Source organism: Penicillium nucicola (assembly GCF_028828085.1).
Source record: "Penicillium nucicola strain IBT 29836 chromosome Unknown utg000001l, whole genome shotgun sequence".
NCBI lineage: Eukaryota > Fungi > Ascomycota > Eurotiomycetes > Eurotiales > Aspergillaceae > Penicillium > Penicillium nucicola.
The window spans coordinates 1,642,565-1,663,397 of record NW_026643125.1 but is presented as its reverse complement, the minus strand read 5'-3'; the positions used below and the strand labels follow the sequence as shown (position 1 = coordinate 1,663,397).

The window sequence follows — 20,833 nt, the reverse complement described above, 5'->3', positions numbered from 1 at the left end:
GGTCTAATTGCATGGATATACCAGACGCCAATCACCATAGGACCGCAACTTACAGATGAAATACCGTGAGCCAATTAATCTATCTCATATCCGGGGTATGTAACAAATAGCCTAAGCACTTAGACCGAAGCTGCTAAGATAGGCGTTCTTTCTTTGTAAAGCTAACACTATTGTAATCAATGTTAGCACTTCGAGCAAGGCTCGGCTGGGTACTATGGATCCCAAGGAATCCTTCCTGACTTAAGAACCGGGTTTAAGATGCAGTCTTTTGATATGGAATCTACGAGAGATTAAGACTGAAGGTAGGTAAATCAGAGAAATAGATGATTGAATTGATGATTATCTTTTACTAGGTAATCTTACTTAATTTGAGTTAAATCTCTTTATTCTTCTTTTTTGATATATTCGGCTTATTTACTATATCCGTAGGAATCCTAGGGTTATATTCTTATTGTTATATTTTGAGGTTTCCTCGGACTGTATACAGTTCTCCTACATTCGGTTATCATGCATGTTTCTGTGTTCGTAATTCTTCCATGTTTTTCTGTAGTTCTTTGCTCTTCTTTGGAATTCATTGATCTTCCATATTTTTTGTTGTCATGTTCCTTTTTGTATGTTTACTTGTTTTAAAGTCTTCATAGAATTCTCATGTATGGTGTTTGTATGTATTGTTTTTCTGTTCCAACTTGTGTTGGAGTTTTTATGCTATGTTATAATTGTGTTTGTAACTTCAGTTGCGTTTCTTTTTTCTTGTTTTAAGTTCTCTTTATGTGTTTCTTCATGTTCTTGTTCTTTTGTTGAATCTTGTTTTGTATAATATTGATAGCGAGGACACGTCACTTTCTAGCTTACGCTCCTAGGAACTAGTAGGCAGTAGGGCGGTTATTATCGGAGTAATCGAATAGATATAGAGGCAGGACGGGATTGAATAGACCGACTAGGCTGAGCCTCGGGGTAAGCGATCAGGTTGCTCAGTGAGCTGCTTAGGGTCGCTGGTGAGCAGCTCAGGGCGGCACCGTGACTAACTTAGCAGATGCTCTAAGAGCCGATCATTTCCCGAGGCGGCAATTTTACCGTCACCTAGACTACAGTTGCAATTATATCAACTACAATATATTCATAGTTCCATGACGACTGGACCTGCTCCTTAGACCTGAATTGATGGACTTAGAACCTAATATATTTCTTTGGACTTGGTTCTAACATATGAGAGACGTTCCTGCCAAGATGCTTCAACCATGACAGTTGAATTGGAAAATAATGTTACGAATACTTAGATATTATAAGAGGTATCCCCTAAATGGTAAACGGCAGGTGACAAACATGTTCGCCACAGGCTGATCATTAGACTCTCGGGAGTGATTGGTTCAACTCCGCGAACACCATCGTATTGGATCACATGATATTGCATTCCATGGTCATCAGAGACTCTAGAGCTCCAAAAGGATAATGACGCGGATTATAAGGACAATTCTTATGCAGGTCGTATTATAATGACATCATGGAAGAGACACAACTTGGAAGCGATATAATATACGAGTCCTCTCGCGAAACGACCTTTCAACTTCACACTCAATTATCTGACAAATTTTATCATCACAGTACGCAGGACTTCTCTATTATTCGTGAAAACAGTGATTAAGAGCACTGACCAAATATATAGCCAACCATGAAGCTCTCCGTCCTCATGACTTCTTTCCTCGCTCTGTTTGTGAGCACCTCCTCGGCATTGGAATGGGAACTTCAAATAAACAGACAACCACCAATAAAAGGAACTGGACCTAAGGGCTGCACCCCCATTGTCATTCCCCGGGGTGCTCAAATCAGCTGGACTGGATCCAACGGAGGCCGAACTCTTCAGTTGTTCAATACGCAAGGAAAGTGCTCTCAAGTCTATCGGACTGTGATGGGAGTTGGAGATATCAACGCTTCCAATACTATTTATGGATACATGGTAAAGGCTTAAAATTAAAAAGTCTGGTGCACTTCACAAGAGGATGCAGTGCATGCTCTTATGGATTGTGATTGGGACTGGCGTTATATGTATTCTTCTGTGGTGACGAGTGACGAGAAAAGTTTAGCTGGTATTTTCATTGTATCAAGTTGCACATATGTAAATTAATTGCGATCTATACCTAATTTGCAAATATTGACAGACTGTTGTCCCACATCGCGGTCAAATTCCATACTAACAGAACAAAAGTGGTATCAGTGCGAATGTCAATGCGAGAAACCACTCCCCCTACATAGTCAAGCGGCGTATATATATGTGGCTTAGCGAAGACGAAGGTATTTTCACAACCACAATTCTCATCGGGTATGTTCTCTACCATCGTGGTCAACTTGGGGGTCAGCTCAAACAATGTGGAATTAGCTCCTCGTCGAGAGATTGCCTACAGAAGAAGCCATTGAGTCCAAGATTACCTCCAAACATAATTTATATTGCCTACAATAAGTACATATTCATAATGGTGTAACGGTTCATTAGCGTTCTAAGTGTCACGAAAAATATTTTCCAATCGATAATTCACAAAGCACATTCAGCAAGACAGGTATCTGCCTTTAAATATCACTGAGCCTCATTTGGAAGGTCATCCTCATCCAGTTCGTGGTACTTAGTTGAAGCGACAGGTTGTGCATGACGGAGTCTATCCCCTATGACGTTGGACTGATTCATTGCATCCCCTTCGTCCTGGGCTGCAGTACATGTCAGTCCCAACCCAATTTGAGCGTGACAGTGCGTGAAAACTCACCAAGCGTCTCATCTGTATCAGCATACTCGGCTTGGATAGGATCCTCAAACTCCTGATCATCTTCTACTGCATCGCGAGGCATTTTTGATAGGACTGTCTTGAATGTTTTGGAAATTTGTAAATGTTGTATGGGGAACATGAATAAATCTAGCAGACCTTAAGGCCCTTTTTAAGGTTAGATATCTATCTATTGTATCAATTGAGGCGTTTTTGATACATCATGACTATGTAATTGTAACAGGTATTTATTCATCCAATGCCGTCATGCATAGTCCTCTATGACTTCAAAGCTACGCAATGCACATGGGGACTAGCTGTTCTCAAAAACTTGATAAAGAAGCTAAGCATTGGTGTATGATTTGCATAAGCTTTGTAGGCTTTTGTACAACGGAGTGGCCCAGGGTGTTCGTGCATACTTGTGAGGACCATGGATAAGGCAATGCTTTAAGGTTTGTGTAAGGACTTCGCCGCTCAATAAATGAAACGTGTCTTAATGCATTCACTTCTCAAAAAGTAGAAAAAAAAACCAATCTAAATTCATTCAAAATAGCTGAAGTTTGTATATTTCACTGTTGGAAAATAGAAGACACTGTCTTGGCACCAGATTGGGGCCCCGGAAAAACAGTTCATCCCAAGGCTTTAAAATGACCTCTCAATCCAGGGACCATTTCATATTCCCCTTTATAACACTCACCAAGCTATTCAGAACATCAAGCCATTGGCAATTCTGGCATTGAAAACTATGATTAGCATTGCATACCGCGTAGCTCAAATGTCAAGTTCGAGCGGGTCGTCAGAAATCAGTGTTTACACACATTGTCCATCCTCGAAAATAACAATGCTTAGCTTTCATGAGATGGCATACAAATTCCGGAGCCGCCATTCTCAATCACTATGCTCAAAGTCAAAGAGATGAGAGGAAGGCCATTCTGACATGGATTGGACGCCGATTGTGGTATCATTGATTGATGCGCTAGGACATGCACTCATGGTAGTCCAAGCAGTCCTCAGCTCTGATGAGACGACAGGTCTTCTGACTGACTAGAAGAGGTAATGGAAGACGACTATGGCTTGAGATGGGAAATTGTCTGTGGTATTATGAACCGAACTGGTAAGTCATTCACTCAAAGCAAGGAAGGCGTTCCTTTGCAATCTACACTCGGTTTTTCTAAGGCGGCTATGACTCGACATATGGCTGTATTTTACCTCACTTGCCAGCTCACATGGCTGACTTGCTAATACTCCCTTCCCTTGCTTTACTATTCTTCTTTCCTCCTTTCCTAGCTTTTCTATCAATCGCTTACCCACCGACTCGTGAGCTCCGGCTATCCCGTGGGATCTTCCACGACTTGTGGTCGCCGGCACTATCTTCTGGGGTTGTGTCAGACTGTCAAAGCCACTTCATTAAGCTTCGACTGCCGTGTGGAATTTGGTCGGCAGTGTTTTAGATTAGTTTACTTTTGCTTGTGGTGCCCTATGATGAGTTCGTCGATAAACGAACATAAGCCAATACTGTATGCATCCGATGTACATGACGTGCCAGCTGCTTTCGGGTGGGCTGGTGGCCACTGTACTGCTGGACGCCAATGCTGATCACTGAGAGCATTTCTGAGGGCCGGCTTTCTGTATTCCTTGATTTCGAGTTCCATTTTTGCTTTGCTGTTTCATTTTTAGTTTATGATATTCTCTACAAAACAATACTTTACATATAGATGTAGACGGACGTGTGTCTAACCCTTGGTAGAGAACTCGAATGAATAGAGAAGAGGTATTTCATTTCGGACATATGAACGCCTGCTAATGCACGAATGTCAAGTCACACGCTTCACGAATATACAGAATCAACCACCTATACACAAATCACCACCAAACTTTGTCTCCAGTCCATTATCTGCACCTAGCGCAAGAACTTGCCAAGGGCACCACCGATGTTCTTCAGATCCAACAAGAAGGTGTCATGACCGAACAAGGAAAGATCATCTCCAAGCTCGATATGCTCAACATTCTTGTTTCCGCCAGCGCGGAGTGTCTCCGCAATTTCAAGCTGCTGCCAAGCAGGGAAAAGGATGTCACTGGCGACACCCATGACAAGAACAGGGTGATCCTTAAGAGGTGTCAGTCCAGCGACAAGATCGCGCGGCGGGCCATCAACTTGGTCAGACGAGAGGGACTGATCGAGAGGCGGCACAGAGGAAGTCGAGCTAGGCTGCTCTTCATATGGCTTGTCAGGGAGAGTAAGACTGCACGAGGCATCCGCAACACAGGGCTCGATCCCGCCGTTCTTAATGCGATCCTCGGACTCGGCACGACGGCGCAAAGTCTCTGACTGGTGCGCGTGACCGAGATCAAACAGATCCATAGCCTTAGAAACATAAAGCAAACTATTTGGATCATACTCCAGGCAGAACTTCTCACCAGCGTGGTCGAGATAAGTCTCAATGAGGAAATCAGGACACAGCGCAGGCTGTTTGCTAGGATCCGCACGACGGCGACCAAATCGCATCTCCCACTCCGGTCCACTGCGATACGTGACAGTAGCGATTTCGCGTGCAAGCTTCATACCTGAGTGCGGCGGGATAGCGTCATAGTAGAATCCGCGCGCCCAGTTCGGGTCCATCATCAGGACCTGGCGTTGCGTGTGCCGCATGGCAATGCTGTATGGGTGGCTGCGGGCGCAGCCGCTGATGCTGACAATTTTGCCGACGCGGTCTGGGAAGAGAACACCTGCAGCGAGACTCTGCATGCCGCCCATAGAGGAGCCGACGGAGGCGGCTAGCTTTTTGATACCAAGCCCATCAAGGAGCCGGAATTGGGCGCGCACCATGTCGTCTAGTGTTAGGATCGGGAAGCGGGTTGCGTAGCGCTTGCCGTCGGAGGGGTCCACCGATGATGGGCCTGTGCTGCCGTAGCAGCCTCCCAGGACGTTGGTGCAGATTATGTGGTATTTGTCGGTGTCTAGAGGCAGGCCTGGGCCGATGAACTTCTCCCACCATCCAGGTTTGGGGTTGGAAGCTGTGCTGTGGGCGTGACTTGAGGCTGACAGGCCGGTGTGGAGGAGGATGGCATTGCTTTTGTCGCTGTTTAGTTCGCCCCATGATTCGTACGCGACGTCAAACTCTGGAAGGACACCACCCCAGTCGAGGAGTAGTGGTTGTTCGCAATGGAAGGATTCGTGTTGACCGGTTGTGTATGAGGGCTCGGGGCCGGACTCGAGCGACCGCGCGGAAAGCTGTGCGGACCTGGCTTCTTGGGCGTCTAGGCAGGGGAAAGACATTGCTGGATTGGAAGAGTCCTTTCCTGTTGACTCTGCCGAGGCAGATGCTGCCTTTCGTGGTGGCACTGTGTGCAATGGTCGAGCTACGATCCATTGCGCCGATAAAGTCCGATGCGGTCCCGCGGGATTGATGTTGGGCTGGCCTTGTCGCAATGGCGAGGCTCGGAGTGTGCGCGAGGCCACACGAGCTGCGCCCTGAATTGAGCGCATGATGACCTGAATGTTAGGAGAGGTAGGAGTTGTAGATGGGAGCTGTACAAGTCTGGAGTCATTCATGTAGCGGAGAACTTATATGGATGCCTCAGGCGCTGATCAGTGGCGTCATCTGTGTGGGCGGTGATTGGCGGAGAAGTATACAGAGCTCCGATGTCGAAGTCCACGGGTACATACAGAATCAGCTTACTAAAGGAGTGTTGAGAACTCTGGAGAATAGAAGAGATAGTATTGATTCACACGTTCACACATCACATAAGATCTTGTGTATAACGCCAATTCCATACTGAGTCCGGCAAACCGCCCGGGTATCATATAGCAACTCCAATCAAATCAAGAAAACGAAACCAATACAGTAGTGCTAGAACGCCATTTCAAATGCAAAATAAAAAAATGCCACAAAACAGACATATCGTCTTCAGTGAATTTGGCGTACCAAATGGGCGATCGGGATCATCCAGCCTCTATGCAGCTCACCGGGAACTGAATGTGGAGTTCACAGACTTGGACGACTAGTTTCCCAGGAGACTTGTCATAACAACTGTGTTGTTGGCTTTAATCTCGATGGCACCAGCGTACATGCAGCGGTGAGAGCCACAATTAGCATGGAAGACGATCTTCTTTCCGTCGGCGGAAACAGTCGCACCACCGGGCCCCAGAAGATCCCAGTCTGCAGTCTGCAGCAGAGGCCGATCAGCTCTCTTATAGGGGCCCTTGATGGAAGTCGAGTGAGCGTACTTCACATTGTAGCCCAATGATGTATAGCAATGAGAAGAGAAGAAAAGGTAGTAGACACCATCCTCGGTGCGCATGAGATCTGGAGCCTCAACAAGAGGTCCGTCGGTATCGTCGATGTCAAGGATCTTCTTTGGACTTCCAACCGTAGTAATGCCGTCACTCTTCAACTCTTGCAAGAGGATGGGTACGGACACGATTGGCTTTTTCCCGTTGTTGCAATTTCCACCGTGGCCAATGCTGTTTCCGTCGCCTTTGTAAACAACATAGAGAGTGCCATCAACATCTCTAAATGGCGACGGGTCAATCGCACCACCCAGGTCGTGGGGACATGCCAATGGCTTGTCCTCAGGGATGTACGGTCCAAGTGGATTTGTGCCGTTCGATACTGCAACGCCAACGCAGTGGAAGCTACCCCAGTTCTTCGCCTCTCCGGAGTAGTACATCACAAACTTGCCGTCATCCTAGATTTCGTGTGTTAATTATATGCACTCTCTTTTGGGGCAAAGTAATTCCTAATTGCACTTACACGCTGGATCACATCGGGGGCCCAGTGATTGACCTTCTTCTCCCAGCCACCAAGAGTGGGTAGTGCATCATACCCTTCATGTAGAGTCCAATTGACAAAGTTGGTGGAAGTAGCAACAGGTACATGAATGCTATCAGGGTTCTTTTTCTTGGGATTCGTTCCGTAAGCAAACCATGTCCCATTGTACTCAATAAGTCCTGGGTCCGGGAAATTGTTGAGAGCAAACACAGGTCGGTTTGCCTCGCTGTGATAACTCGAGTCCTCATTTGGTTGGGGAATCTTCCAGTACCAATCGGTGTCCTTCGCAAACCCGTAAATCTTGGTGAAGTAAATCGGAAGAGCGATCGTCAAAGCAATCAGGGCGATCCATACGAAGCCAAGTACCCCAGCGGCAGCTTTCTGACGTGGCCCCCATGGTCGTGCAAAGAAACGCCTTTTTGGCTCGTCCTCGATAATGATCACCGCCTTAGCACCCAATGACGGCTGGCTGATGTGGCCGGAAGTTTCACTCCTTGGCAATGACTGGATGGAGGGTGCGAGAGACTTCTCGGTCACTACGGGTAGAATTGTGCTCTTGATCCCCATCTTGAAAGTCTCCCAATTAAAAGCGAGGTCAAATAGAGATTAGCAGATGAAAGGGAATGTGGTTCCAAATGCTGATCCTATGGTTGGGCGGCGGTGAGCTGAGTCGAAAAGGGTAAGTGCAGGTGTCACTCCATGGCGTTCGATGAATGACGTGCAAAGATTGAAAGCTAAAACAAAGATCAAACATTTTCGAGCCCATGGCTTCTTTATAGTGGAAGGGGAATCTAGCGCCTCAATGAGGCGACAGCAAATAAGCCGCGGTGTAGCCGAAGTAGACCCTGGCCGAACAGACCCTGTAAGTAAAAGCGAGCAGCTCAACCCAATTGCAGTGGCAACCATATAAATTACTCGACTAACCCCCTCTTTGTGGTAAGAAAACAAAGGAAATACCGGGCGACAAGCTTTTGCGGGTGTTAACAGGTATAAATCCAACCAATCAGCGGTGTTAGATAGTCAACGAGTCGGTTATCACTTTCCATCTTTGGTTTAGTCTAGACTTTGTCTCCTGTTGATCCACAATGTCGCCTTTCTTCTCCGTATCAGCGTCTAGATCTTCTTGGAGTCTACTGTGAACTTTACTGTGAACTTCCACAACTGATCTTCCACACGGCAAAGGTCTCACCAAAATGTGGGGTAATCACGTTCACATCGTCAAGTCCAATTTGCCCTACCCAGGTAGCCCGGGATGTAGTACAGTATGGCGGACCTGATCAGTATAGTCAGGCAGCACAATTATTCCCATGACTGGGTATCGAAGCCATGGAAGCTATTGCTACGGCCAAGCCCAGACTAACCAACGAGAGGAAATTTTCAAGTCAGCCGTCTGACAATTTTCTCGCGTGTCTTGGATCCCGAAAACGCTGCCCCCACGTGCGCATGGATCGGGGGTGCACTACTTTGATCGGATGTATAGCATTTCTACACGGTCCGCAAGTTCCAGCCTATCTGCCGGACTTCCGTAAAAGTTGCCACTCGACATTTTCCTCGAAGATGTAACTCGAACTTGCCCTAGTAAGTAAACTTGCCTCTTTTCGAAAGAATCTCCGTTATACGCCAAGCCGTACGAGTGGCGCAGTCCCGCCCGCGTCTTGGCTCTCTTATACTTTGCTCTCTGCTATATTTTTACTCTTGATTGCGGGGGCTTGTGATGTAGTGCTAAGGCAGAAATTCTGTCGATCTGGTATCATTCAAGGTTGCCAATGTGTGTCTCTGCCAGCCAATTGTGTTTTTTTGGAAAGGATATAATGGTGTGATCTAGGGGAAACTCTTCAGGGGAGAATACGAAGAAATGATTAGCCACAGATCCCAACTTCTGTTTAAGATTAGGACATGTTCAAATAAGCCCGATGTGGCTTTATTAAGGTTCTTCGCGTTGGTGTCAATCTCGGGTTTAAGCCTCATAGGCCAAATGCTCCTTCTCAACTCTTCCTTCAGGGGGGTTTTCATGATACTGGAATTTGGACTGTGCGCTGTTGGTCGCAACACATATAGAGCCCAAAACTATACACACGGAAACTTGCAATATCTGGAAGCCTTTCTGGTTGTGAAGAACGTCAGGTCCTGTGTAGATGCCAACAATGAAGGATCTTGAATGCGAGTGATTGCCCATGAAGAACGCTAGACTGGAACGTTGCACCACGAAAATTTTCTGTCGAATATTCAATTTACGTGAAATTGTCAGTCCATTGTTCCTCATCTGAATCAGTAATATCACTGGAGGGGTCACTGTGATTCTCATGTTTGTCGCGCAGCATAACACGATAGATATGACAGGCCCTTACTTTGAAGCCGACTCCCACGACTTGTTCTTTACCGCTACTGGCACGTTTCTATGTCGATGCTAATTATTCTGTAGCAAAAATCGATCGTAATCAAACCGTTGACAGGAGCGTATGTCACAATGCGACTAGCGCAAAAGCGGCTTCTTATCAGAAACATAGCGTGCGGGGAACTTTAAACGAGGCGTTGTGAAATAGCCACTTTACGAAAGAACCAAACCCTTAATTTCCCCACCGACTGATTATCGTCTTCATCCGTTGCCGTGATTTGAGGATCTAGCGTCAATATCGGCCATTTGTGGCTGCCATTTAACGGGTGTGAGTGCTGCTATCTTGTATAGTTCGAGGGAGGACCGTGGTTTTCAATGACTGACAACATGACCAATGCAGTGTACCAGTTTTCCGGCCTTGGGAGATTGTCAAAATTGAGAATATCCACCTATATGGGTGGATCCCGCAGACATACTCTTATGTCTGAGCACGAGTCGAGCGTGTTGAGCTGGCCAACGGGTGTATCTATCTATCCATGAGGGGCTAGAGCTAGCATCCTCATTCACCAGAGAAATACATGCTTGTATTGAGTTATGGCAGATCATAATTGGTCTCATTATATAGCAGTTCAAGCCGAGCTATGGGCGGGGATTGTTTCGGCCTGATTGCACTCCGATTGTGCCCTTTTGACGATAAGTAGACGAACCTTTTTATGGCAAGCATTTGAAAAGCGTAGATAATTTTCCCATGTCTGAATCGAGTCATAAAGTTACTTCGAGATGAATGTTCAGTCAAGAGCCAGTCTAAAGAAGGATAGGACTCATCATCTAGGACGATCATCACCAATTCTGGAGATGTACGAGACAGTGATGTGGGGGTGATAACAGCCAAATGTATAAGCTCATAATTTCAATAAGTAATGAGCATCTGCATAAAAGAAAGAAATCATCAGAAGTGACGGGCAAATCAATAGCGTCGAGTCAGTAGCACGTTGCAGGCCACGTGAGCGACTCCACCTAAAGAGGTTACAAGCTGCTTCCGGCATACGCAAGCCTCAAGTCCACCGCCATAAGTCGATCGCTGCTAGCCAGGGTGGCCTAATTGCCCTTGGATCTCTTCGTTGACTGCTATTTTGTGGACTAGTGGACCATATTCGCCTCTGGGATTCAGTTTTTGGGCGCGCCTCCTATTCTCCGGATCGAACCCCATCACCAACAACCCGGGTCACATCACAAAACGAACTTGGCCCATGCAACAGCACCTCAAGTCCCGAAATGTCACCCTCTCAATTTCCCTAAATTGAATTCCGGAATTTTCCCCAAGACTCGCCCGTCTCACCCTCCAAACCGAATCGTGCACGAGCAATCTTCAAATCCTCCGAACTCGCGCACCACAAAACCCAAACAGCCCAGAAACTCTCGAACCACAGGCCACCGGCCATCCCACGGCCGTCGCAAGTCTCAGGCAAATACTATCCGGCAATACCGAGCCCATTGCCCGCAATGTTCACCCTGCGCAAATCCCTCCTCGCCCTAATCGGTGTGGTGACATTATTCCTGATCCTCCGCTCCTTCCGAGAACCCGAGATCCCCGGCGCGCCAGGGTACAGACCCGTACCAGGTATATCACAAGAAGAAACAGACCGCCGCAAAAACCCATCACGGAAGCTCCCACCCCAGGGCCGGGCTCAACGGCCTCTCGGCGCATCGCCGAGTGCGCCGCTGATCGATCGTCTCCGTTACCAATTTCCCTACGAACTTGAACCGAGGTTTCCTGCATATATCTGGCAGACATGGAAAACCGATCCGAGCTCGTACTGGTTCCCGGAGGATCTGCGGGGTCTGGAGGCCTCCTGGACGGAGATGCATCCCAAGTTCACGCATGAGGTTATCACGGACCAAAATCAGCGCCATCTCATTCAGTACCTGTTTGGCTCTGTGCCTGATGTTTTTGAGGCGTATGACTCACTCCCGCTGGGCGTTATGAAAGCGGATTTCTTTCGGTATTTGGTTCTTCTGGCGCGCGGTGGTATCTACAGTGACATCGACACCTCAGCATTGAAGCCTGCGCATTTCTGGCTTCCGGAGGAGCTTGACCGGTCGACTGTTGGGTTAATTGTTGGTATTGAGGCTGATCCTGATCGTGACGACTGGCATGATTGGTACTCGCGCCGTCTTCAGTTCTGCCAGTGGACTATTGTGTCGAAGCCTGGGCATCCCATTCTTCGTGATATGGTGGCCACTATTACCGAGCAAGCACTGCGTATGAAGAGGGCTGGCATTCTCAAGGTTGGGCACATGGATAAAACTATTATGGAGTTTACTGGGCCTGGTGCCTGGACCGATGCTGTTTTCCGCTACTTCAACAACCCTTCTTATTTCAATATTCAACCGGGTGATAAGAATATCACATACGAAGACTTTAGTCGTCAGACTACTCACCGCAAGGTGGGTGATGTCGTTGTCTTGCCCATTACCAGCTTTAGTCCTGGTGTTGGACAGATGGGTGCTGGAGATACAGACGATGCCATGGCTTTTGTAAAGCATAATTTCGAAGGTGAGTCTCTTATACTCGGCAGAATGTCTTTTCTATGGAAGCAATACTAATACGTTAATTCCAGGCTCGTGGAAGACAGATCCATCTCTATGAAAACATCCATGATTCCCTAGTTGGATCATTTTACGTCATGCCCAAATCTACATCAAAACCCCTTCCCTTTCCAATGCCCTTAACCGCGATTCTTCTTGCCTCGGTGGAAACCCGATTGTGCATGCCCCTGTCATCGTGTCAAGCCGCATAGAGATGCCGGCACTCCTACAAGGGAAATGACTCCAGCCAGGCGCAAACACCAGTCCCGTTCCCTGTTTTATGTTACCCGCACATATGATTCCCCCATTGTCTTTCTTGCCATATAAATTATCTCGCTAGATATGTTTGTTGGATGGTTTTACGATTTCTAGTTGATAGATTCAATAGACTCAATTCAATATTTTCAGAACCGAAATCAAGTATGCTTGCCACAGCTATCCCAAGTGTAGTTCAGGGTCATTCAACATTATCTGTCAAATGACCTTGGATACCTAAATCGACGTCACGTCCAGTTACATTCAAAAAAAAACCTCCAAAAGAATATGTACTTCGTATTATCCTATAAGGGAATACTGACCAACTGTAATTGCAAACACCTATGTGTACTATAAAGTCCCCTTGTATGGAAATAGAAAAAGCCCCGCCGCCCAATCTTTCGACCCAAGTGCGTGTTGAACAGGTTACGATGAATAGCAAAAGTCACCCAAAATTGAGAGGAAAGAGGGGTCTCAGAACGCACAGCGTTCGCAAAGCAAAGTTCACTTGGAAACAGGGCTGGGGTAGGGAGGGGAGACAAGAAGAAACAGTCACGAGTATATGGATTCCAGGCGACCAGCGCTCATGATCGTAGCCTGGAGGTTCCGGGGTAGAGAAAGAACGAGGTAGTCCAGGAAGAGAGAAAAGCGGGAAAAGAAGGAGCCCCGAGTTTTCTGGGAAAGGACAAGGTCAAAAGACCGAGACTGTCGTGTGAGTGTATGTGTGTCGAAGGCCAAATGGTAGTTGGTGGTGGTGAAGCCGGCTTGGGCGGCGTGGAGAACTGTGCTCCGTACGGTAAGCGCTGGAGTGATATCCTCCGAGACCAGACTTGCCACGTACCATGGTATAGTCATGGGATCTCATAAAAGCAGAAAGAGAGAAAAAAGCAAAGATGGACACGAGAGGTTATAGACTCCGGAGGGCCCTCTCACGTGGTGTCCGTGGGGGTGGGTATGTGGCCGTGCTCCCGTCATTTGACTTCTCTAATGTTTTTTGATATTGGCCAAATTGGCTGGAAAGGAAGAGGTCAGAAGTCACTGAACAACGCTTCATACTTCTTCCTTAGGTCATCGGTGTAAATATTGGCGTGTCTGGAGTCGGGGGGATCCGGGTATTCCTCAAAGTTACCGGTGTCGGCGGGATGGGATAGGCGGGGGAGAATAGGTCCCTTCACCCGGCGATAGAAAAGATCGTCCCAGATGACATCTTGGAAGAATGGGTGGGACTTGACTCGGGTTGAGCCGCCGGAAATGTGGCCGAGTCGCTCTGACGGGTTTGTCTTGCAAAGCAGAGAGATGATGTTCTGCGCTGCGGGTGGCATATTTGCTGGGAAGCGTAGGCGGCCTTCAACGATCTGCTCATAGATGCGAAGTGGGTTAGAATCCCAGAATGGCGGTTGGCCAATCAGGAACTCGTAAATTAGTATTCCCAACGCCCACCAGTCCACAGCAAGGCCATGTCCACTGTTGTGAATAACCTCTGGGGCGAGATATTCCGGTGTACCACATAGCGTATATGTCTCGCGGTTGTCGACTTGTTTCGCGAATCCAAAATCGACCAGCTTGATATGACCATCGGCATCTAGCAGGATATTCTCCGGTTTGAGGTCACGGTAGGCGATCCCGTGTATGTCGTGTAGAAATTCAATGGTCATGGTAATCTCGGCGGCGTAAAATCTGGAGGTTTCTTCGCTGAAGCGTCGTTGGCGTCGCAGGTAGCTAAAGATCTCGCCTCCAGGGCAATAATCCAGCTTCAACTGGGTCAGCATTGGGGTTTTGAAGATTGTGTTCCAGGCTCAACCATACCACCATGTAAAGGCTTTTCTCATCGGAGAACGATGCGACTAGGTTTGTGATGAAAGGATGATCGAGAACCGCTGCGAGGGCTTTGCGCTCATTGCGCACATGTTCGACTTGCTTGAGTTTGATCACTGCCAGGCGCAACCGGTCCACATTAGCTCTCACATTGCGCAACCTCGAATAGAGCGGCGCTCACCATCGGCCTTTCGAAGGACTTTCAGCGCATAGACTTTGTTCTTGTCTTTTTGATCCTTCAGCCTTGTAAGCCACACCCGAGCAAACGTGCCTAGTTGAAGAAAAAAATCCACGGTTAGATGAAATCTGCGCAAAGAATATGTGACTGATCAAACACTCACCGGTACCAAGAGTCTTTATGAGCACAAAGTCGCTTACGCGCAAAGTTCTTGAGGAGATACATAGTTGCTTCTCGTCTTGGCGCTCGGTGATGAGGAACGGGTTTGATCGCGGAGAGTTGCGGAGGGACTCGACAAGCTGCTTTCCTCGGGCATGCAGGTCGTGTTTGTGAAGAGACATAGTGCCTGGCGCCTCAGGCGAATGTTGCACTGTACCGGTCGCCATTGGAATAGCCAAAGGTCATCGCAAAAGCAGAGTGGGAAAAAAAGATATGAGATCCGGCCCGTTAGCGCGCCACCAATCGGGCAACACAGCTTATTTCAGCGGGTCTATCGAGCACATTGAGGAGGGCTCCCAAAAAAGTCTGGGGGTTAGGAGGTGGGGGATGTGAAGGAAGATGTTCTGACGTAGGAACTTGGGGGGCGGGGCTAGACGGAACTACGGTGATAAATCGGAGGCTCAAATCTATATCTCTTATTGCCTTATGATACACTCCACGGCCATTTTCTCACTTCTGTAGCCCAGTCCGGATATCTTTTTCGAAAACACGGTCTCAGTTTGTGAGAAGAAAACAGTCAAACAGTAGATACGAAGTCGTTTAAGACTTCGAGTTCAGGATCAAGCCAACAATCAAGCTGATCGGTGTTAGTAAGAGCAGGACGTTCCGACATGGAGAGCCGCTTACCCATAAAGTCCAAGTACTTCGCCAAAAATCAGAATCAGAATCATTCCCACGTAAACCCGAGATTGTTGCATGTAAGCGCGAACACCCTGTGTAGCCGTTAGAGCTCCATCTTCCACAAAGTCTGGGTGGTAGTCCCTACCGCATCGCCCACAATTCCAATCGTATAACCAGCCGCCACACCTGTGAGTCCGACGGACGTGCCAGCAGCGAGGTGCATGAATCCCCTGTGCAGTGTCAGCCCGTGCCAAGCTTCCGACTCCCAGCTCTTGAAACACTCCCAAAACGTACGTGTACAAACTCATGTGGGTTTCGGGGCCCACGGCTTGCGCAATGAGGACTGCGACAACGAGACCGTAGACTGCGATAATACCGGACATGACGACGGGGATAAGGGACTGCAGACAACGATTTGATTAGCCACATGTGCATCCAATGCACCCATCATTTCTTACCTTCATAATCAAGTCAGACCGGAAGGTTCCCACACCGGCGATACCGATGCCCGACTTGGCTGTGCCATAAGCTGCTCCTGCTGCTGTGAGATTGTAAGCTGTCTGTATTTCGACACCTCGCAATTAGCTCCCCCATGAAGGCTTTCACATACACCCGAAGATCATCTTCAGGATATTGTCAGTAGATAATCGAACAGGAACACGGTAATCGACTCACTGCAGCGGCAATGCCGGCCTGATATAAGCAACATGTTAGTCGACCAATTCCACTGTTTCCTTACGCGGGACCACTCACAAAGGAAAAGAAGGGAGCGAACTTGGGGGCAAGTTCACTTTCCGACATGGTGAAGAGCAAGACTGAGCTCGCAAAGATCAAAGATAATAGAAAAGGGAGCTTCCCTGAGGTTAAAGAGAGGAGAGCAAGACTGTTGATGGGTGTTCCACATGGCCACTTCGCCCACCGTAGTCCCCCGTACTGCCCGTTCCACCTGGTGACAATACAATACACGGCTGGCGACCACAAAACGACACCAAAATACCCGCCAAGCCCAGCCAGTTTGGTGTTTTGTGTATTACAATTACCACTACCGGTCTCGCCGTCACCTCGCCATCCTCCTCCCTCCTGCTTCCCCCCCCCCCAGTTTATTACTTTTCAACCAACATCCCCCACCACTCTCCACTCTCTTCAAATGCTGAGGGTATGAAATTAAAAGGAGCCTTGATTTTGTTGCGCTCACGGCTCCTGGCGCTTTCTCGGATTTGATATCGTCTTAAATCCCCCAACTGAGGGGAGTTATGACATATTGACATCTCCACCATTTACTCTTTTTTTTGCTGAGATTGCATGCCAGAGACTCTTATCTTACTTTCTTTGTTTCCTTCGTTGCCTACGATCTTGAACAGAAGCCTTGCGACGCCCGGAACGCCCTCCACGATCACGGATACCCCTGTCGCCTTCTTTGCATACCGAAATAGATATCACTTCCATCTCTCGCCGATCTACAGCTTCGTATTCCTGATCGCTTCCTCTTCAACAATATGGCGGACTTAGGGGGCCAGCGTAACCCGAATTACCGGCCTCACGGGCCTGCTTCGTCAACACAGCGAGATGCTGCATATTCTGACATCTTCGGAGGCGCACCTCCTCCGGGCCGCTCTCAGACGATGAACTCGCAGACACCGCAGTTCAATCAGGGTCGCGCTCATACCATGTCATCGCATGTCGCACAACCCCAATTCCAGAGACCGCCGCCGCCGCCGACGCGGCAAGTGCCAAATGGATACGGAGCGCCATCAGCACCAGCAAACGGATATCCTCCCCCTCCGCCATCAGGACAATACCAAGCGTACAACCCAGGGTCCGCCGCCACAATGTCCTCCCATCAACCTCCCCGGCCATACCCGGGTGCTCAACGCTTCGCTGCCTATCCGCGACCCCAGCGCCTTGATTCGAGACCAAGCCCTTCCACGCAATATCCAGACGCCAGAGACTTTAATCGTCCGATGCCTCCCCTCTGCGCTAAATTCCGACGCTACCCGATCAAGATCAATGGCTAAATTGAGCGGGCCACCATACCAAACCCCGCCGAGCAACTTCAACCACACATCCGCTATCGCCTCTCGCCGCGAGCAGTATCATGCTGGATCCCCAATGACTCAACTCGGGCGTCCTGTGCCGGAAAAACATACCAATGAACGAGCCATGTCTATGACTTCGTGGTCATCTGACCGAGATGCACACATCATGAACAGCGGGCGGTCCATCCCCAATCGCAGACCTCCATCGGGTCATGATCAACAGCCATCACCGAGTCTGGACTCTTCGGCGCGTACTAGTCCAGATAGCACTTTTACTTCTCGCCAGGTGAGCGATGGGTCAACGAGATCTCGCACAATGTCAATTGCATCGACTGCGACTGCAACTCCTATGTCTGATCGGACCTTGAGTGTTCAGAGTCAATTCCCTCAAAATACAGGACCTATGAATCTTGTATCGCGCGATTCACTGCGAAAGGTTCCGGTGGTCTATCCTGCCCTGCTTTCTCGGGTCGCAGATGTCTTCCGAGAGAAGATCTCACTCGGTGAACGACAGAAGAACGGTCTGTCTTATCAGAATGCCTTTTCAGGTACCGACTCGGTGGATCTGATTGGGAACATCATTCGGACCAATGATCGTAACCTCGCTCTTCTGCTGGGCCGAGCGTTGGATGCTCAGAAATTCTTCCACGATGTCACTTATGACCACCGTCTCCGAGATGCTCCCGGTGAGGTATATCAATTTAAGGAAACTCTAGGAGAGGACAAGTCTACAACCGAGGTCAATGGAGTTTTCACTCTATTGACCGAATGTTATTCTCCAACCTGCAACCGAGACAGTCTTTGCTATTCGATTGCTTGCCCGCGACGACTGGAACAGCAAGCCAGGTTGAATCTGAAACCTCAGCCGGTTTTGGGAGGAACTACGGACACGAAACTTGGTACAACCATTCCAATTGATGACGACGATGACAATGACAATCAGAAACTGTGGATCAGCACGGTGCCTAAGGAGGTTTCAGATTCCGTGGACGATCATGAGAAGAAAAGACAAGAGATCATTTTCGAGATCATGTATACGGAACGTGACTTCGTGAAGGACCTGGAGTACCTGCGCGATTTCTGGATGCGGCCGTTGCGTGCTGCGGGCACCACAACACACTCTCCTATTCCAGAACACCGACGCGAAAAGTTCATTCGAACCGTGTTTGGAAACTGTTTGGAAGTTCTCAAGGTCAACAGTGCTCTCTGCGAAGCTTTGAACGGTCGACAAAAAGAGAGCCAGGTTGTCCAAACCGTGGGTGATATCTTCTTGCAACACGTGCCTCGCTTTGATCCATTCATCAAGTATGGTGCCAACCAACTTTACGGAAAGTACGAGTTCGAGAAGGAGAAGGCTTCCAACCCAGCTTTTGCCAAATTCGTTGAAGACACAGAACGTTTGAAAGAGTCTCGAAAGCTTGAACTTAACGGATACCTAACCAAGCCTACCACTCGTCTTGCAAGATACCCGCTTCTGCTAAAGGAGGTGTTGAAGAACAGCGCAGATGGAAACCCGGACAAGGAAGATATCCCGAAGGCAATCCAGCTTATCAAAGACTTCCTCTCGCGTGTCAATGCCGAAAGTGGTAAAGCAGAGAACCACTTCAATTTGGTGCAGCTGAACGCCGCGTTGAAGTTCAATTCCGCAGACTATGTTGATTTGAAACTCACGGAAGAAAATCGACAAATGCTCATGAAGATGGCGTTCAAAAAGACCACTGCCGACAGCTCTGACGTCACCGCGTATCTCTTTGACCATGCAGTCTTGCTTGTTCGAATCAAAGTGGTCAATAAGCGTGAAGAATTCCGAGTCTATAAGAAGCCTATTCCTCTGGAGTTGTTGGTTATCGCTCAGATGGAAGAAGTCATTCCTCGACTGGGAATTGCCAAGAGACCCTCATCCAGTCTTTTGTCCAACAAGGCTCCAATCAACCCTCCGCCTTCTAAAGATGGTGGTCTTCCAATTACCTTCCGACATCTCGGAAAGGGTGGCTACGAGCAGACTCTTTACGCTACCAACGTAGCCACACGGCGCAAGTTCATTGAAGCGGTGGAGCAACAACAGCAGAAGTTGTGGGAACGAAACAGCAATTTCTACAACAAGACCATTCTGTGCGAGGGTTCGTTTGGGAACTTGAACCGTGTTAACTGTCTTGTTCCAATCGACGGTGGTCGGAAACTGGTTTATGGTACAGATAGCGGTATCTATGTCTCTGAGCGTTGGCCCAAAGATAAATCCGTCAAACCAAAAAGGGTCCTTGATGCTAGCCAGGTCACACAAATCGATACTTTGGAAGAGTATCAGCTTGTTTTGGTTCTGGCAAACAAGACACTTTCGTCGTATCCTATGGATGCCCTCGACCTCGGAGATAGCACAAATACCATGGCAAAGCGCCCAAAGAAAATTCAAGGTCATGCCAACTTCTTCAAAGCAGGCATCGGTCTCGGTCGTCATCTGGTTTGCTCCGTCAAGACATCGGCACTCTCAAGTACCATCAAGGTGTATGAGCCGATGGACAACCTCGCGAAGGGAAAGAAGAAGTCTGCTGTCAGCAAGATGTTCCAGAGTGGCCAGGACACACTTAAGCCGTTCAAGGTTCGTTTTTGCCTTTTCGGATTGACAAAACATGTTGTGCTAACAGTTCCTTTTAGGAATACTACATCCCTGCCGAATCTTCTTCGATTCACTTCCTTCGTTCTACTCTATGTGTTGGTTGTGCACGTGGCTTTGAGGTTGTCAGTCTAGAAACAACAGAGACCCAGTCTCTTCTTGACCAAGCAGATACATCCCTCGACTTCGTGGCACGAAAGGAGAACGTCAAGCCTATCCATATCGAGCGTATGAATGGAGAATTCTTGCTCAATTACAGTGACTTCTCATTCTTCGTCAACCGCAATGGCTGGCGAGCCCGTCCAGACTGGAAGATCGCTTGGGAGGGCAACCCGAACGCATTCGCCCTATCATACCCATACATCCTGGCATTCGAACCGAACTTTGTTGAGATTCGACACGTGGAGACAAGCGAATTGACGCATCTGATGACTGGGAAGAACATTCGCATGCTGCACTCTTCCACTCGAGAGGTATGTCACATTCATATCGCGTTATCTTCATAACCAAGCGCTGACCCCTGTAGATCATTTATGCCTACGAAGATGAAGGCGGTTTCGATGTCATTGCTAGTCTCGACTTCTGGACCAATAAACCCCAACAGCAAAGCGTTTAACCGCCCAAGCTGTTCAGAACCAAAAACCACCTGCCA

The 20,833-nt window shown here is 48.2% G+C and overlaps 8 protein-coding genes across 8 annotated transcripts; 3 read left to right on the top strand and 5 right to left on the bottom strand.

Moving 5' to 3' along the window:
* Positions 1-1,669: 1,669 nt before the first annotated feature.
* Positions 1,670-1,966, top strand: N7511_000641 (uncharacterized protein; the record flags this gene model as incomplete). The annotated part of the gene is made up of 1 exon (XM_057123066.1): positions 1,670-1,966. One exon carries the CDS (start codon positions 1,670-1,672, stop codon positions 1,964-1,966), a length of 297 nt encoding a protein of 98 aa, XP_056988799.1.
* Positions 1,967-2,569: 603 nt separating this feature from the next.
* N7511_000640 (uncharacterized protein) lies at positions 2,570-2,835 on the bottom strand (the record flags this gene model as incomplete). The annotated part of the gene is made up of 2 exons (XM_057123065.1): positions 2,570-2,697; positions 2,754-2,835. 2 exons carry the CDS (start codon positions 2,833-2,835, stop codon positions 2,570-2,572), a joined length of 210 nt encoding a protein of 69 aa, XP_056988798.1.
* Positions 2,836-4,650: 1,815 nt separating this feature from the next.
* N7511_000639 (homoserine O-acetyltransferase family protein) lies at positions 4,651-6,237 on the bottom strand (the record flags this gene model as incomplete). The annotated part of the gene is made up of 1 exon (XM_057123064.1): positions 4,651-6,237. The coding sequence occupies one exon, from the start codon at positions 6,235-6,237 to the stop codon at positions 4,651-4,653; it is 1,587 nt and encodes a 528-aa protein (XP_056988797.1).
* A 515-nt stretch (positions 6,238-6,752) lies between these two features.
* N7511_000638 (glycoside hydrolase family 43 protein) lies at positions 6,753-8,089 on the bottom strand (the record flags this gene model as incomplete). The annotated part of the gene is made up of 2 exons (XM_057123063.1): positions 6,753-7,439; positions 7,505-8,089. 2 exons carry the CDS (start codon positions 8,087-8,089, stop codon positions 6,753-6,755), a joined length of 1,272 nt encoding a protein of 423 aa, XP_056988796.1.
* Positions 8,090-11,360: 3,271 nt separating this feature from the next.
* N7511_000637 (glycosyltransferase family 32 protein) lies at positions 11,361-12,507 on the top strand (the record flags this gene model as incomplete). Its single annotated transcript, XM_057123062.1, has 2 exons — positions 11,361-12,414; positions 12,479-12,507. 2 exons carry the CDS (start codon positions 11,361-11,363, stop codon positions 12,505-12,507), a joined length of 1,083 nt encoding a protein of 360 aa, XP_056988795.1.
* Positions 12,508-13,729: 1,222 nt separating this feature from the next.
* Positions 13,730-15,035, bottom strand: N7511_000636 (cAMP-dependent protein kinase; the record flags this gene model as incomplete). The annotated part of the gene is made up of 4 exons (XM_057123061.1): positions 13,730-14,452; positions 14,508-14,632; positions 14,698-14,787; positions 14,858-15,035. The coding sequence occupies 4 exons, from the start codon at positions 15,033-15,035 to the stop codon at positions 13,730-13,732; spliced, it is 1,116 nt and encodes a 371-aa protein (XP_056988794.1).
* Positions 15,036-15,453: 418 nt separating this feature from the next.
* N7511_000635 (V-type proton ATPase proteolipid subunit) lies at positions 15,454-16,335 on the bottom strand (the record flags this gene model as incomplete). Its single annotated transcript, XM_057123060.1, has 8 exons — positions 15,454-15,490; positions 15,541-15,626; positions 15,680-15,764; positions 15,829-15,935; positions 15,993-16,075; positions 16,145-16,157; positions 16,210-16,227; positions 16,288-16,335. 8 exons carry the CDS (start codon positions 16,333-16,335, stop codon positions 15,454-15,456), a joined length of 477 nt encoding a protein of 158 aa, XP_056988793.1.
* A 695-nt stretch (positions 16,336-17,030) lies between these two features.
* rom2 (putative Rho guanyl nucleotide exchange factor (Rom2)) lies at positions 17,031-20,797 on the top strand (the record flags this gene model as incomplete). The annotated part of the gene is made up of 4 exons (XM_057123059.1): positions 17,031-17,203; positions 17,235-20,166; positions 20,223-20,654; positions 20,708-20,797. The coding sequence occupies 4 exons, from the start codon at positions 17,031-17,033 to the stop codon at positions 20,795-20,797; spliced, it is 3,627 nt and encodes a 1,208-aa protein (XP_056988792.1).
* Between the last annotated feature and the right edge of the window lie 36 nt (positions 20,798-20,833).